This window comes from Rhinolophus sinicus, chromosome 16, assembly GCF_057876585.1.
Source record: "Rhinolophus sinicus isolate RSI-liver-muscle chromosome 16, RSI-T2T, whole genome shotgun sequence".
Classification (NCBI taxonomy): domain Eukaryota; kingdom Metazoa; phylum Chordata; class Mammalia; order Chiroptera; family Rhinolophidae; genus Rhinolophus; species Rhinolophus sinicus.
The window spans coordinates 28,989,169-29,005,193 of NC_142516.1; the positions used below are offsets into that span (position 1 = coordinate 28,989,169).

Here is a 16,025-nt window from a genome sequence, read left to right on the forward strand (position 1 = left end):
AAGGCTAAAGGAACGGGGTGGGTGGAGGCATGGAACAGAAACTTACACAGGGTGGAAAACCTTTTATTTTGCCATGTTAGGACATTAAAAACAAAACCCTCTTACTATCTGTAATTTTATTAATATAACAGAAAAACATTTCAACACCATACAAACCACAAAGGATCTTATCTATAAATTAAGAATAGTTATTTATATGGAACACATTTAACTTCAGGGAAGATCTCACTATAGTATTCTTATTTTTCTCATTTTACTTGCTGTATTAGTTTTCTATTGCTGCTATAACAGATTACCACAAATCTAGTGGTTTAAACCACAACCACATATTATTGTTTCACCGTCCATTGGCCAGAAGTCGAGGCACTATGTGACCCCGCTAGGTCCTGTGCTTGGGGCTTGACGAGGTCACCATCAAGGTCAGCTGGGCGAGGTTCTTATCTGCAGGCTCAACTCATTCAGGTTGCTGGCAAAATTCAGCTTCTTGCGATGGTATGATTGCGGTTCTCATTTCTTTGACATGTATCCCCCGTCATCTTCAAGCCAACCATGGCACATGGAATTGATCCCGTGCTTTGAATCTCTGATTTCCCCTCTGCTAGCTTGTGTGATGACATCGGGCCACCTTTCAAGTCAGCTGATTTGTAACCTTAATTACATCTTCAAAGTCCCTTTTGCCATGTAACATAACGTATTCATTAGAGTAAGACCAAGAAGCAAAGTTCGTGGGGGCCCTCACACCCAGCCTGGTGAAAACTGAGTCCGAGAAACATTTTTGAACATTGGAAGATTCTTCTCACTCAAATACTGGTTGTCAAATATTCTCAGGTTTTTGAGTTGACATATTCAGAAGTTGTCTGTTTGTGAGAAGCCAGGGTGTCATTATTAATACAGACTCTTGCACAGACTAGGTGCTGGGGAAATGTTTGCTGAGCAAACAAGTATTAAGTTCATTGTTGCTAATATTATTTTAATGCAACTTTGATTATGAATCTTGTGGCTCTGTGTTCTCGTTGTCATTAGCTACAGATTAGAAAACAAGTTAAAACCATTACCAGAATGTATTAAAATGGAAAATGATTCAGTAAATCATGGTAGAAACAATTAAAACATGAACCGCTCTGTTATATCGGCTTGTGCTCCACTGAGGGTGGAAAGGATTGTTTTCCGTCAAGGAACGGGGACCATTAAGAGAAAACCCCAAGAAGCAATAAGAACTTAATCTTTCTTCTCTTCCTTCCTCCCTTCCTTCTTCCTCCCCTCCCTTCCCTTCCCATCTTTCTCTCCTGTTCTTTTTCTCTCTTTCTTTCTTGGCAAAACAATTAACTTGCCCAATTTTAAATTTAAATTTAAATACTGAATTCTTTCCTGAAGTTTTGCAGGCTACAATCCAAACTCCCCAGGCAGTCATTCAGATCCCTCCTTTGTCTTAGCCCAGGCCACTTTGCCCTCATCTCTCAGTATCAAGTGCCCCCCCCCAGACCCCCTCCTGGTCCCCCCCCCACCCCCCGTGCTCCCCATAGCCTGGATCTGCCTCTCCCCCAGCACTGAGCACTGCCCACCACGTGACACGGCCACCCGTGCCCCTATCTCACTGCCTCTACTAGACAGTGAGCTCCCTGAGGCCAGGAACTGCTTTGGACTCATTTTTCTATCCTTATGGGCACCCACCATGGGTCGCAGTCCAAAGTCTCTCAAATAAGTGAGGAAGGAGCAAGAAATACTAACCCACTCTGCTCCTATATTATAATCACTTCAGGGGGAGGGAGAGGGAGCAGAAAGAAAAAGGAGGACAGAGAATGAAAAGGAAGACAACAATGAGGAGAGAGATGTGGAAGTAGAAAAGGGGGAGAAAGAAGGTCCTGGGAGAATATCAGCGCGCTCCTTGGGGCGTCCAACAAATCCTTATGCAGCCCTTACGAAGGCTCCCAGCTAAGCTCTGGCGAGACAGACAGCAGTGCACACAGTAAAGTCCTTGCCCTCAGGGGCCTTGCATTCTAGTGGAGAGGTCAGCCAATATGCAGGGAAACAAAACACAGACGGGATGATTCCAGGTAATTTTAGGTACTATGTTAGGGCAATCAATAGGGTGGCCTATTAGAGAGTGACTGGAGATGGGACCGTTTTGGGAAGAGGAGACAGTGCCCACTCCACTGAGGAGGTCACAGCTCTGCTGAGACCTGAATGATGAGAAGCAGTGAGCCATGTTGAAAATCAAGTGAATATTACTCCTGGCAGAGAAAACAGCAAGTACAAAGGGCCAGGGGCAGAAAGGAAATTGCTTTTGATTTCAAGGAACAGAAAGGAGGCAGGGGAAGCTGTACTTGGCGAACAAGGGGGAGAGGCAGGGCTAGCTGCCCTGGTGACTTCTGGCATCCATTATAACAAGGAGGGTTAAGAAGATCATACCAAACTTGTAAATAATACAGAGTTATCATATAACCAGATAGCCTAACACTCAGAGCATTTTCTAAGAGCCGTGCTTAACAGTCAATGAACTAGGGGAATTTAAAGCCCAGACATCTTACAGTTCTCTGAAACAGATTAAGATGTGCTGGTTTTCAATTATTTTCTTTTTTGTCTTCAAAGGTTATAGTTTTATTGCCCTGTAGGACATTAACCAGGCTTGTATCTAATTTAGCAATCTTATTTTTCCATTCACTATTAAAATTCCTAGCTCTCAAATTTTCTTTTGAATCCACTTTGTCACCCTGCAGATCCCCTTATTCATGAGTTAAATATAACAATGACATGTACCCACTGCCGATTTTCATGAGAATGATGCGTTTAACCTTTTGAGAGTTACATTCTGATAGGAGTTTGGGTTTTCAGTGCACGGAAAGCAGGAGAGTAAGAAGGACTAATTTATGTTTTCCAAAAGCCCCTCAGACTGCTAGTTGTCAAATGGGCTTAATTGGGGCCCAGCGGGAACAAGAAGCCCAGTTAGGACCCGGAGCCTCTGCCCAGGGGAGAGATGCCAAGGCTTGAAGAGAGAGGTGGAGGTGGGGAGGTGGAAGTGAGCAGTAACTGATGTCCGACATCCATGCACATTTGTCCTTGTTCATTTCCATGGTGGGCCACCGGGATCGGTCGTAGTGGCCCGTTTTCCTCTCCAGTGTGTGAGCTCCTTGGCGGGGGGCTGTGTCCAACTTCTGTTTCCTCAGCATCCAGCCCCAGACTGAACACTGAGCAGTGCTTGCCATGTGTTTGCTGAATGAATTCTTCTCTTTAGATTCACCTCTTTCTCCTCCTCCTCCTCCTCCTCCATCTCCTCCTCCTTTTTATTTGATTGTGATAAAATGTGCATACCATAAACTATGCCATCTTAACCATGTTTAAGTGTACAGGTCAGTGGCGTTAAGTCCATTCACAGTGTTGTGCCGCCATCACCACCGTCCATGTCCAGAATGTTTCCATCACCCAATAAACACTAACTCCCCTTCCCCGCTCTTCCAGCCCCTGGCAACCACCATTCTGTTTTCTGTCTCCATCAGTTTGACCACTCTAAGTACCTCATATAAGTGGAATTGCAATATTTGCCCTTTTGCAAATATCTGGCTTATTTCACTTAGCATAATGTCTTCTAGGTTCATCCACGTTGTAACATATATCCAAGTTTCCTTAATTTTTAAGGCTACATAATAGCCGATTGTATGTATATGCCACAATTTATTTACCCATTCCTATGTTGGTGGACATTTGAGTTGTTTCCACTTTGGGGCTATTATGAATAATGCTGCTATGATTGCGGGTGTACAAATATCTGTTGGAGTCCTTGCTTTCAATTCTCTGGGGTGTATACCTAGAGGGGGACTGCTGGATCATACAGTAATTCTGTTTAACTTTTTGAGGAAGTGCCACACTGTTTTCTGCAGCAGCTGTATCATATTACATTCCCACCAGCAATGCACAAGGGTTCCAATGTTTCCACATCCTCGCCAATATTTGTTATTTTCTGCTTTTTTGATAATAGCCATCGTAGTGGGTGTAAGATTCGTCTTCTTTGAAAATATAAATGCCTATGGAAGGGTGATACCCCAGTCTGAGGCATTTTGGGGCCCTTTCCTCTGTGTGCTCTGAAGGGAGCTAGGTGGGAGCCAGAGGTCCTAGATTTAGAGGGCTCCCAGGGGGAGGACAGCCAGGAAGGGGGTACCCAGATCACGCTTCACAGAGCTCGCAGCATGGGCTCAGGGCTGGCTTAAAGAGAGGACCCACGATGGGAGAACTGAAACCCAGAAGGCTTTTCAGGAGGCAGGTTTGTTTGTGTGAATCTACTGTTGGACTCTCGCCCCTGGGGAAAGCTCTTTCTAATTTGAGCTTCTCTTTCTGTGTGTTGCTCCCCAGTGTGATAATGCGAAGGGGTTGAAAGCCTTCTACGATGCAATAAAATATGGGCCGAACCACTTGATGGTGTTTGGAGGCGTCTGTCCATCTGTCACGTCCATCATCGCAGAGTCCCTCCAAGGCTGGAATCTGGTTCAGGTAAGGTCGGGGCCCCCTTTGGCTGGGGTACTGTCTTTGATTGGCAACCAGTATTTCGCAGGAATGGTTCCGTGACTAACATGGTTCCCATGTGGCCAGTTCAGGCCTCCCCACTCTTTCCTAAGTGATTGCATAGCCTCCCACTGTCCCCACCTCCTGGCCTGACCTTCTGGCCTGTCCTTGCATGGCTACCACAGTGGGTCTCTAAAGTATAGCCCTAAAACCACCTCTGTGTGTTTGAAATATTTCAGTGACTCCCTAGCCTGACTCGCAGGGCCATCAACGTCCAGCCAATCTGCCTGCCCAGTGTCATCTCGTGTCCCTGCCACTCCTTCCATGCCTCAGTCTCTCCAGACAATCCACCTTTCCCCAAATGCACCCTGGACCTTCAGGCCTCGGAGCCCTGCTCTCACTGTTCCCTTAACCAGATGGCCCTTGATCTACTCCCTACCAAACCTCCCTCCCCCACTGAAATTCTCTTGTCCATTAAGACTGCCTTTCTCCTTGGTTAAGCCTTCTCTGGGGCTCCTAGCCAGTTATTCACTCTACGCTGGCAAATATTACGTATACATTGTAGAATGCTCCACCAGTGAGTCTGTGGTCTGTTGAGGCAAAACTCACCAGTGCTAGCTGTTATTTGGAATGCAAGAGAGAAGAGTACAGAAAGTTGTGACCACCTGGGAAGAGTGCTGACCCATGGGCATGTTTTACTTCTTTGATCCATCCATCCAACAATATAATGGGAAACTTACTGTGTGCCTAGAATTTTGGTAGACACTGGGATATAACGCTGAACAGGATGGACGTGGTCCCTACCCTTTTGGAGCTTACATTCTAGGAGAAAGGCAAGCAGTAAGCAAGTAAACAATTAAGTAGTAGTGCTAAGAGCTACTAGCACTTGTATAATGTGTCTGTCAGGTTTACTACACACCAGACACTGATCTGAGCACTTACATGTGCATTAACTCCTTTAATCCTTGTAATTGCTCTATGCTGCAGGCACTATTATCATCCTCATTTTATAGATAAGGAAACTGAGCCACACAGAGGCTAAGTAACTTGCCCCAAACTGGCGGTTCGTAAGTAATAGAGCCAGGATTTAAACTCAGGCAGTCTGGTACTTGAGATAAAATGGTGGTAAGGAAACTGGGCTTTGACAGAAGTAAACAGAGTGATGGGATAAATAGTGACTGCCTTGGGACAGTCAGGAAAGGCCTCTTGAAGGAGATGACATTTGAGCTGAGACCTGTACGGTGAGAAGGAGCTGGCTGAATGAAGGGCATCTTTGTTGATGGGTGGAATAACAAATGTAGAGAGCCTGTGATGGGAAAGAACCTGCCTGGCATGTTCAGAGAACAGAAAAGAAGACAGAGGGGCTGGAGCATGGGGGGTGGGCTGTCAGGGTGGTCAGCGTGAGAATGAAAAGGGCAGGTGCTAGACCACAGTGGGATCTGATTTCACTCCACTTGCTCTCATTGACTAAGGACCTCTCTGAGTCTGGCCCTGCTTGTGTGGGGTGCTGGGGGTAAAGGAGAGTAGGGAGCCCGCCACGGCAGAGGTGTCCTGAGGGAGGGTGAGGTCCCCGGGAAGGGCCATCTGCTCAGCCCGGGGTCAAGGAAATCTCAGGGAGGTCATGCTGAGCTGAGGAGGAGAGCGCGTTGGACAGCTAGGGACATGGAGGAGAATGTACCTGGCAGAGGAAACTGGATGTGCAAAAGCAGGAGGTGGGAGTGTGTGGGCGTGGGCAACAGTGAGTCATGCGCTGTGGCCCAAGCAGGCCACGTTGAATGTGGGTGGATGCGAGGGAGGAGGCCAGGAAAGCAGCTCTGTGTGCTCTGGAACAAATCTAACCACTTACCCGGGAGCCAGCACGGTTCAGTGTGCCCTGGGAGGCTGCCTTTGGGCTCCGCAGTGCCCACAAATAGCGTGAGACCCTGGGCAAGTCACTTCTCTGCACTTGAGCGTCCTTTCCTGAATGTCAAGGTGCATACAACACACCCTGCTCATCATTCTGAGCTGCCATTCTGAGCCTCAGTTAGAAGAGACTGACCTCATAGGGCTGCTGTATGGATTAAATGATTAAAAAGGGATTACAACTGTTCCTGACACAGCCTAAGCACTGAGTGTTCCTTGTCTCATTGTTGTTGTCACCCGTGCCTCATCGCCTGCCCCTCCTGGGTTGGACACCCTGAAACTTAGCACCCCCGGTCTTTCCTGCAACACTGTTCCCACCACCTGAGACATCCTATTCTCCCCATGTCCAGTATGTCAGCCCTACCCATTGTTAGAGACCCAGTTTCAATGCTGCCTCTTCCAGGAAGCCTTCCTCACTGCACGATGTAAAGTAGCCCTTTTAGAAATTCCTTTTCTCACTTCCCTTTTACATCTAGCGAGCATATACACAGCTGCCCCCCATGGCCCTCTGCCTCCCCTCTCTTAGGGCTCAGCAGATGCAAGGACATGTTTAGCTGGGCTGTGAGCTCCTTGAGGATGGAACTGGGCTTGAGTTACTCCTGCTTTTCCTGGTGCGTAACGCTTCAGAGACCTTATTAGATGCCTGCCGAATGATCAGAGGGTGGAGGGAGGGAGGAAAGGATGGAGGGACAACGGATCCGCAGATAGACATTTGGCCTAGATGAGAGAGCCAGCTCTCTGGAAAATCCTCACCCAGAGAGGAATCCAGGGAGCTTCCGGACCCTCTCGTAGCCTCACTGGCACTGTCTGGAATTCTCCATGGGGCTACAGGAACAAGCACAACGTTGAAAACTCTTGGCTTCCCAGCCAGAGCTACCTGGCTTCAGCACGAGCCTCCAGCCTAGCGGAGTTGACAGGATAGGGAACCGGGTTATGAGATGGAGACTGTCTCAGTTATTTATTGCTGGGGAACTGATCACGCCCACCTTTAGTGGCTTAAAACAACAGTAATCATTTATTATTTCTGGGGGCCAGGAATTCAGACCCACAAAATGGCTTGTGTCTGCTTCATGACGCTTGGGAAGCAGCTGGGAGATTTGAAGGCTGAGCGCCGGCAGCATCTGAAGGCTTGACTGGGACTGGAGGATCGGCTCCCAGTGGGGCCCCCTCATGTGGCTGGCAAGTGGGTGCCTCTCCCTGTGGTGTCTCCATAGGGCTGCTTACGTGCCTAATGGCAGGGCAGCTGGCTTCCCCCAAAGCAGGTCATCTAGGAGACCAAGGCAGAGGTAGCACAAAGTTGTTTAGGACCTAGCTTCAGAAGTCGCGCGCCATCATTTCGGCCATGTCCTATTGATCCTACACATGAGCTCTCATCTAGTGTGGGGGAGGGCTGCGCAAGCTCTAGCGGGAGGTGAACCTCACAGGGTCCATCTTGGAGGCTGGCGGCCACAGAGACTCAGCTCTGGGAGGAAGGCAGAGCTCACGCTGCCCTGCAGGAGAGGACTTGATGCTGAGTCCCTTGTCTGCTGGGCAGCGCTGCTCATCCGTCAAAACCCTGGATAGGCACCACCTCCTCTGTGATGCCTTCCCTGATCCCTTTCCTTTTGTTCCTCTCCTCCCCAGCCCCAAAAGTGAAATGTTCCTTCCTAAACAATGCCTTTTGAATGGGGGCCATCTCCCCGAAGGGAGCAAAAATTGGTTCTTGTGGGGAGGGGGAAAAAACATCTTACTCTTTTTGTGTATAAAGTGCAGACACACATACAGTACATAAACAGGTATATAGTATATCTCTGGTATTAAAATGTCAAGAGTTGGGCAGAATTAGGAAAAGAAATTACATTTCTTAGGAGAGTGATGGTGAAAAGAAGGCTGAGAAACATGGTTTTACATCGCTCCTATATTGCGTCCGTTATTCTGTTATTAAATGAATTTCATTTTGTGGAAAATAGTTTGTTCTGTATCCCGGTCTTCCCTACTAGACTATAAGCTTCTTGTGGGCCGGGGCCCCCGTTTTCTTAATCTCCTGGTTCCTAGTGTCTAGCGCAGGAGGTCCTCACTGAGTGCTGAACTGAACGAAGCTCAGGAGAGAGGCTAGGAGCCTGAAACCCTCCAGGCAGACTTTCTGTCAGTGTGAACTTGACCATGGGGCAGGGGGAGGGAGGGCTTGGGAGAAAACGCAGGTTGTCAGCCACTTCCACAGAATCTCCTTCATTGTTGACCGGCTCCTGGGGTGATTCTCACGCACAGGCCACCACTGCCCTAAGTGTCTGCTACAAGACACTGGGCTGGATCAAGGGCTCCAGCTGTGCCTGGGTGGGGGACCCTGAGGGGCTGGGAACTTGATAGCACCTGTCAGTTTGGAGAGCAGAATTACGGGAGAGCCACCTTCTCCCAGCCTGTGGAGCTGGGCAAGGCGGATGTAAGAACAGGACCTGGATCCTGACGGGGAGTAGCCCTGGAGCCTGATTTCTGCCTCTCCTCACTCTCAGGGGACACAGCCCCATTTATGATGGACCAGACTTTGGGAACTCTCCACCCCTCCTCCCCTCTGGGGAGGCTGGGGACCCTCCAGGGCATAGGCTTACTCGCAGAGATGGTGGAGGGCTAGATGAGTGGGTCTGCCGTCTCTCAGGGGATTCGATGAGTCCCTTAACTTATTCAAAACTGGGCTCCGAAACAGAGTTTCACAAATGAGAAAATGCATGTAATTTGGGTAATTGAAAAGGAGCTCTGACTGCCCTTTAGGGGAACAGTACTGGCTGGACAGAGCCAGCCTGGAATACGTAATCAGTTGTTGCAGTTTCCTGGTGCTACAAAAATAGGGCTGCAAGCAACAGAGGGGTGAAAAATGCATCCTGGCGCTGAAATCTGTTAAATTTAACTTTTGCTTTTGCCAGGCTGCTTGATTCATGGTGGCTGTGCTGATGTTTAAGTCGTGACATGAGTCACTTAGCCCCTGGGCACGTGAGCTCCTCCAACTAGATGCCAGGACCTTCCTAGAGTCCAGGGTCTAACTGCAGGCTCTGTCCCTCTCCAACCTGTCCGTCCCCGCCCAGACTGGGGGGTCATATCTGGGCCTCACACTGGGAAGGACCCTCCAGGGCGTAGGCTGGGCGGCATCTGGGAAGGGCCTGTCCGGCCATCAGAGACTGAGCATGTTCAGACCATAGAACATGCAGGATGCTTGGGAGGAGGAAGGAGTCTTGGCCTTCAGAGCTGTGGGCTCCTTGACAGATACTGCGGGCTCTCTGTGACGTAGGTGGGGACAAGCGAGAACAATGCGTCTGCGTTCCCTGCAAGCAAGCCCTTGTGGCTGGAGGCATCCAGCATGGATCAGGCTGCCTGGCCGCGAAGTAGTGAGTTCTCTGTTGCCCGAGGTTCCCCACGTTTTCTGGTCTCAGCTAGACCTGCTGTTGGGGCAACTTGATACATAGAGTAGGTATAGACCAAGCTGGTGGGTCTCAAACTATGTTGTAAGAATCACTAGTGGGGGCTGGGCATGTGCTCCTGTTAATGCAAATTCCCAGCTCTGCTCCCAGCAGGTCCAGGTTAAGAGGTTTATCAAGCCCATCAAGGACTGGAGACCCCTTCCTCACCCTCACTGCGTGTCAGTACCAGCAGCTCAGGTGATTAGATGCAGTGGGCTCCAGGGGACTTACGAGGCCAGGTGATCTCTCAGGCCAGTTCCTCTCCCAGACACCGGTTCCTAACGAGCTCTCCTGATCCACAGCACTGCAATGTATGCTGTCCCTGAGGAGGAGACAGCAGGAAATGCCGCGGGGGCAAATATCCTAGTGCCGCCAGGACACAGGCCGTGGTGTGACAAGAAGGCGCTCCATCACCTTGCAGTTCTACCCACCCACTTCCTGCTCCTTCCTGCCGCTGGCCTCATACGGGCTGTTTCCTCTGCCCCCGGTCTCTCCACCTGGCAGGGACGTGCTCAGCTTTCCTGGTGCAGATCGCCTTCCTCTGTGAACCACCCCTCCCGCTCCCCTGTGCTCCCTTACCCACATGCCCTTCCCACGGGCATTTGCTGCCTGTGCCTGTGCTCACCCTGGCCTGGAGCTGCCTGAGATCAGGGCCTGTTCTCCGCCAGGCTCAGATACTCAGTGGTACCTGGGGAATGTTGGCCGAGAGAGTTTTGGAGTTCCTGCCTTCCAGGCCTCAGGCTGGTCCCTAATCATGAGGGCAGATCATCAGAACCTGACACATCTGGAAGGGCTCAATGGCTCTCGAACCAATGGCTCTATAGCCCCTTGTGAAAGAAAAGCTAAGGGAGACCTGAAATGGTCTCTGGCTTGGCATCAGCCTACATTTCCCATCTCTGGGCCTGATGCTTTTTAACTAGTGGGTTTCCTTTGAAATTTTTTTCAGACCCCCTCAGAATCCTATCCTCAAAGATCTGGAGGTGGCTTGCTTCTGACCCTACATTGCACTTTTTTTGAGCCATTCTGCAGACCTCCCACAGGCTTAGTCTCTCCTTCTGAAAGCGTGGGCCTGGAGAAGAAACTGGAGGATTTAGAGCTGGGTGGGAAGGGTAGAGGCAGGGTAGCTGGAACAAGAGAGGGAGGCAGGGCCCAGCAAAGGTACAAGAGCTGCGGCAAGAGGGGGTTTGACCTCCTCAGAGACGGGAACAAAACTCCTTCCTTCTTGAGAGTGAGATGAAAGCTGCCTCAGCTCACAGACAGAAATAGTCTATCTGATGAAAATAAAGTCAGATTCCTGAAGGGATAAAGGGCTGCTTGCAGGAAAACGCAAACACTATTTCGTCAAGAACCGTATCCCGCAGAGCCTGTCCTTTAAAAGGCAGCCACAATAGATTAGTATGAAATTGTAGATGCATTTCTCCTGGCGCCATCCCAAGCGTCCCCTCAGCAGCCCACCCTGCCTGCCGGCCGGCCTTGGCACTCCCTCAAGGACCTTCCTGGGAAGGAACATTTCAGTCTGTGTGGTGGGGCTGTCTCCTCGGAGAAGCTCAGGCGAGGGGGTGGAGGTCAGGAGGGCATGCAGAGGGGAGAACGTTGACTCTGCATTTGTAGAAGTGTTGGCAACTGTATCCCAGCACATTTAGGACTTGATTTCTGAAAACCCTAAATCATGCTTGGTTTTGACATTAAAAAAAAAAAAAAAAAATCAGTGAAAACTCTCAAATCAGGCCCTTTGCTATTTCCTGAATTCCAGCATTGCTCTAAACTGTCAGTGGATGCCATTTGTTTCATAGGAACAGAAATTTTGTCAGCGGACTTGATTTTCTCAAGTGATTATCTTATTAAAGCTGTAGGTTGCCTGAGAAATCAAGATTCTTCCTTAGCTGTGGGATGTGGAATTTGAGGTAGATTATCAGAATGGCAGAGCTGATAAGGTCTTAGCCATCATTGGATCCAGTCTGTCCATTACAGAGACTGGGAAATAGAAGCCCAAAGTGGGTAGGACCTTGCCCAAATTCTCACTGTAACAGCAAAGTTGAGCCCCATGGCTCACTCTCAAGTGCTTTTTAATCTATACCATGGTCTTAGTTTCTCTCTCTCAGCCTCACTTTTCTCTTCTGGAAAATGGGAATAGCAAACTAACCTTCTGTGTTTCATGCAATTGTGAGAATCAGTGAAGGCTTTTCTTTGTGTGTGTGTGTGTGTGTGTGTGTGTGTGTTTGTGAAAGCACTTTTATAGACTATAAAATAGTGGCTGCTGTTACAATGACAAGGGCTCCTCTGCTCAGATCAGGCCTCTGATTACAGTGATAAGCGTTTAAAACTCACCTGCTTTGCATCAACAACAAAGGTTGTTTAATCTGGCACTGAGGACGCTGAAACTAAGGCATCAGGTGGGATGGGAACTCTTCAGCAAGACACTCAAAGTCCACACAGGGTCTGACATTCAGTCCCTGTGAGTCAAACAGCAGGCCCACCCACGTGGTGCCACACCCTTGCTGTGGAGTGGGTTCCGGGCTGTGCACCTGATTGAAAACCATTTAGGAGCGGCAGTGTCATTCGGCACCGTTGGAAACTTTGCTGTGGCTGCTATCGAAGAAAGAGAATGAAGGCCAATAATCCAGGGCTGGCCATAGCCATTTCTTGACGCTGGTCTCCAAAGGGGCCATTTAGCATCTTAATAATCTATGAGATGCTTCCACCTTCTGGATTCATAGAAAAAAAGGTGGGGGAGGGGAAGAAAAAGAGATGTTAAGGGCATGCTCTATGGAGAGGGGTGGGAGATACCCCAAGGACTAGAGGCTATGGATGGGCCTTCCTGGCTGTGTCGTTGGATGCCTGGGACACTAAAGCTGGGTTCTGAGAGCCGGTAGAATGTCACACGTAAGATAAAAAGTTGGAAGCTTTTCGTTTAGATACAAATGGGCAAGAGGAAGTATGAGCTGTCAGGGCCAGCAGTACCTGTTGAGGGGCAGGGCAGGCGTGCTGTTGTCAGCCATTCACTCACTCATGCTCCTATTTATTTACTCATTCCCCCACTCAATAAATCCTGTGCCTGCTGTATCCTCTCCCAGGCTCCCCAACAGTGCAAATTCCAGTGCCCACCCCTGCCACCTCAGGACAGGTGGACATGGCAGAGAGGCGGTGTGCTGCAGTAGCCAGAACAGAGGCCTGGAATCCAGCAGCTCTGGGTAATTGTCCCTCCTCTGTGTCTCACTGACAGAACAGGCTTGGGCAAATTGGCCTCAGTGAACTCATCTGCAAAATGGGCCATTTGAGAGGGCCAGACAGGACAGGAACAGTAGAGCAGGGGGAGGCACGTTGCAGACTGTAAGCCCCCTGCAGATGTAAGGTTCATATTGTTACTACTGACGGTTTTGCCCCCTGAGATGCCAGCCGGGCCCTGGGAACTCCTTGATGATTTATAGGTCTCTGTTTGTGTCCAGATTCAAAGTTATGTGGATGAAATGAACTATCGCAGACCAGGAAGGTGATTCAGAACAGTAAAATTAAAACAGAGAACCTGCAAGACAGGCCAGAGAAGCCTATGGCAGCTGTAAGAGGCACACACGCTGCTCTTTTCTGGTGGCATTTTCACAGCAGCAAAGGCAAAGACGGCATGAGGCTGTCAAGAGCATGGCAGTTCCCAGTCTATTCCTGCCAAGGACCCAACTCATATCTTTCCTGTCCAGCTGGTAAAAGATTCAATTCAAGGTTCTGACCTTTATTTTTAATTCAAGACCCATGGTATCTAAAGTAATATCAGTTCCCAGCGTGTAACTCCAATGGTCTCATTGTTTATGCGTCTTTCACCACCTCAAACCCTTTCTGGGAATGCGCAGAGTGTAAATAATTCATTCTAAATAAATAAATCACCCGCGCGACTCGTGTGAGAGGGATGCTGTTAGTAAGCGCCCTGACCGCAGGTTCCATTGAATGGAGTCTGGAATTACAAGTTGAGTCTGGAAAGAACTGGAGACAGCATTAGAAAAGGAACACCCTCCGGGGGGACAAACATGTGAAATGGGTAGAATGCCAACCTCATAGGATTGTCGTGAGGGGTAGAAGTAAATGTGGAGCGGAAAACGTGGACGGGAAAGTCTCGGGCACACGGGAACCAGCTGCTCACCCTCCCCAGGCCCTGTCCTGCATCTAGGAGCCTGGGCCTTGGTGCGCTTGTTAGCACTGGGAGGCTTCTGCTGTACCGAGGGGTGGGAACCCCTACCTTAGGCCATGACTGGCATCTCCCGCTGAGGATGCTAAGAAGGGATTCAGGCGCCAGGTGAGGCAGTGTTTCCCAAATGAACCCAATTGGTGGGCTCATCAGGTGGAGGTAGTGGGGGTGGGATACTGGTTTCCTGGTTAAAAATCTGATCCCCAGGTCCACTATCAGCATCTCCAGGGACGAAGCCTGGGAAGCTGATTTTTAACTCGTGACCTGGATGGTTCTTATCATCAGGTAAGTTTGGGAAACACTGGTCTAGAGAGTCTCAAAAGCCGTGAGGTCCACACACCAGCAGCAGCGCCTGGGAGTGTTTTGGAAATGTAGATGCCTGGGCCCCACCCTAGACCCGCTGACCCTGAATTCGTGCTGATCTAAGGCTCCTCTCACCCAGGACTACTTGGGGGTCTCTAAAAGGGAGGCCAGGTGTGTCTGCTGAGTGGGAAGGGTTTTGAGGGTACGTGCGTGTTCAGACCCTTGGCTTAAGGGAAATACCTACTGATTCAGTCCCAGAATCCAGTTTTGGAGTGTCAGAGTGAAAATACAGGTGCTGTCAGTGTTTTCACCAACTCTGGACATCCCTGCGGTCAGCAGGATGGACCACAAGGTCCGTGTCAAACTGTGGTGCAGATGGAGTGTGTCCGGCTCAGGCCTCGGTCTGACACGCTGACCTGGGAGTCTCCTTCAGCCAGCAGACTGCTGACCCCATCGTGTCCAGCAGTGCACAGAGGGGACCCGTGGCTCCAAATAAGGAGCAAAGGAAAGAGCACTGGGTCAGCATGAAGGCCCTTGGCTTCCTCCCCTGGCCCGGCCATCTCCCGAATGGGTGGCCTCCCGCCAAATGCTTCCCCTTGCCGGAGCCCGAGCATCCTCTCCTGTAAATGCTCTGGTAATACCAGTGCCTTTCTTGAGCTTGGGTTCTGATGGGCTGGGTTCATATCCAGACTCTGACACTTGTTAACTGGTAACCCTGGACAGGTTCCTTCATCTCCCCCAGTCTCAGCTCCTCATCTGTGACCTGGCAGTGGCACTGCACTAACCCTGAGCTCGTTGGCAAATGAGCTGAGATGATGCCCACACAGTTCCCTGTGCCATACTTCACATTCCTTCTCCCTCCTGAGGACTCCTACTCAAGCATGCAGGCAGCCTCCTGGTCTACCTCCCACGGCCCTGGGACTAGCTGTGTAACCTCTTTGCATCTCTTGCCTTCTCTGGGCTACTGTAAAGGGGAAGGGTTGGGCCAGTCAGTGGGCCATCTGACCTTGATAATGCCATGTCGTTATTCCTTGTATCCCCTGTGATTCAGAGCCAGCAGCACCTGCCTTAAACCTATGGCCTTTCCTTTTGGGTCCTGCCTATGACTCCTCATTCAGGAGCTCAGGGTCTGGGGCCTGGTTCCCTTTCCATCCCTAAGCCACTTAACCACTTAGAAATCAACTCCATGCAGAATAGTGATAACAGCCTTGAAGTTTGGCCAAGTTCTCAGCTTTGATGTCTTTTAATGTCCACCAGGCTTTCCAGGTAGAGAACCTTCCATTCCACAGGTGAAGGAAGTGACCCCAGACAGGTCAAGCAGCCTGCATTGGGCCATGGCAATGCTGTGATGCCAGCATGTCTGTTAGTTCCCTCTCTGGTCCCTTTGCCTTGTGCTAAGGGATACAACCTGCTCTGTGCTGCTCTGGGACCTTTGCCCGTGCTGTTCCCAGTGCAACACGCTCTCTCTGGTCCTCTTCCTCCTCTGGCTGAGTCCTTTTTATTGTCTGATATTTGGTTCAAGTGTTACCTCCTCCAGGAAGCCTCCCTAATCTTCCCCAACCCTGCTCCCCAGCTGGAGGAGGTACCCACCCACTCCCTTAGCATTTTCTTCACTCATTTCATCTTTGCCCTTTCTCAGTATATTACAGTTCTCTCATGAGATTGCCCGCCACGCTGTAAAGTCCTTCAGGACAGTCCCTGCTTGTCTGAGCCTTGGCTGTACC

General features: G+C 49.8%; 1 protein-coding gene across 1 annotated transcript in view; it reads left to right on the forward strand.

The window, feature by feature from the left end:
• GABBR2 (gamma-aminobutyric acid type B receptor subunit 2) overlaps window positions 1-16,025 on the forward strand; it is a 337,234-nt gene that overhangs the window by 112,178 nt on the left and 209,031 nt on the right. Inside the window, exon 2 of the mRNA XM_088793317.1 lies at window positions 4,345-4,482. Coding sequence (XP_088649443.1) covers window positions 4,345-4,482 — 138 coding nt within the window. The remainder of the gene's footprint in view (window positions 1-4,344; window positions 4,483-16,025) is intronic.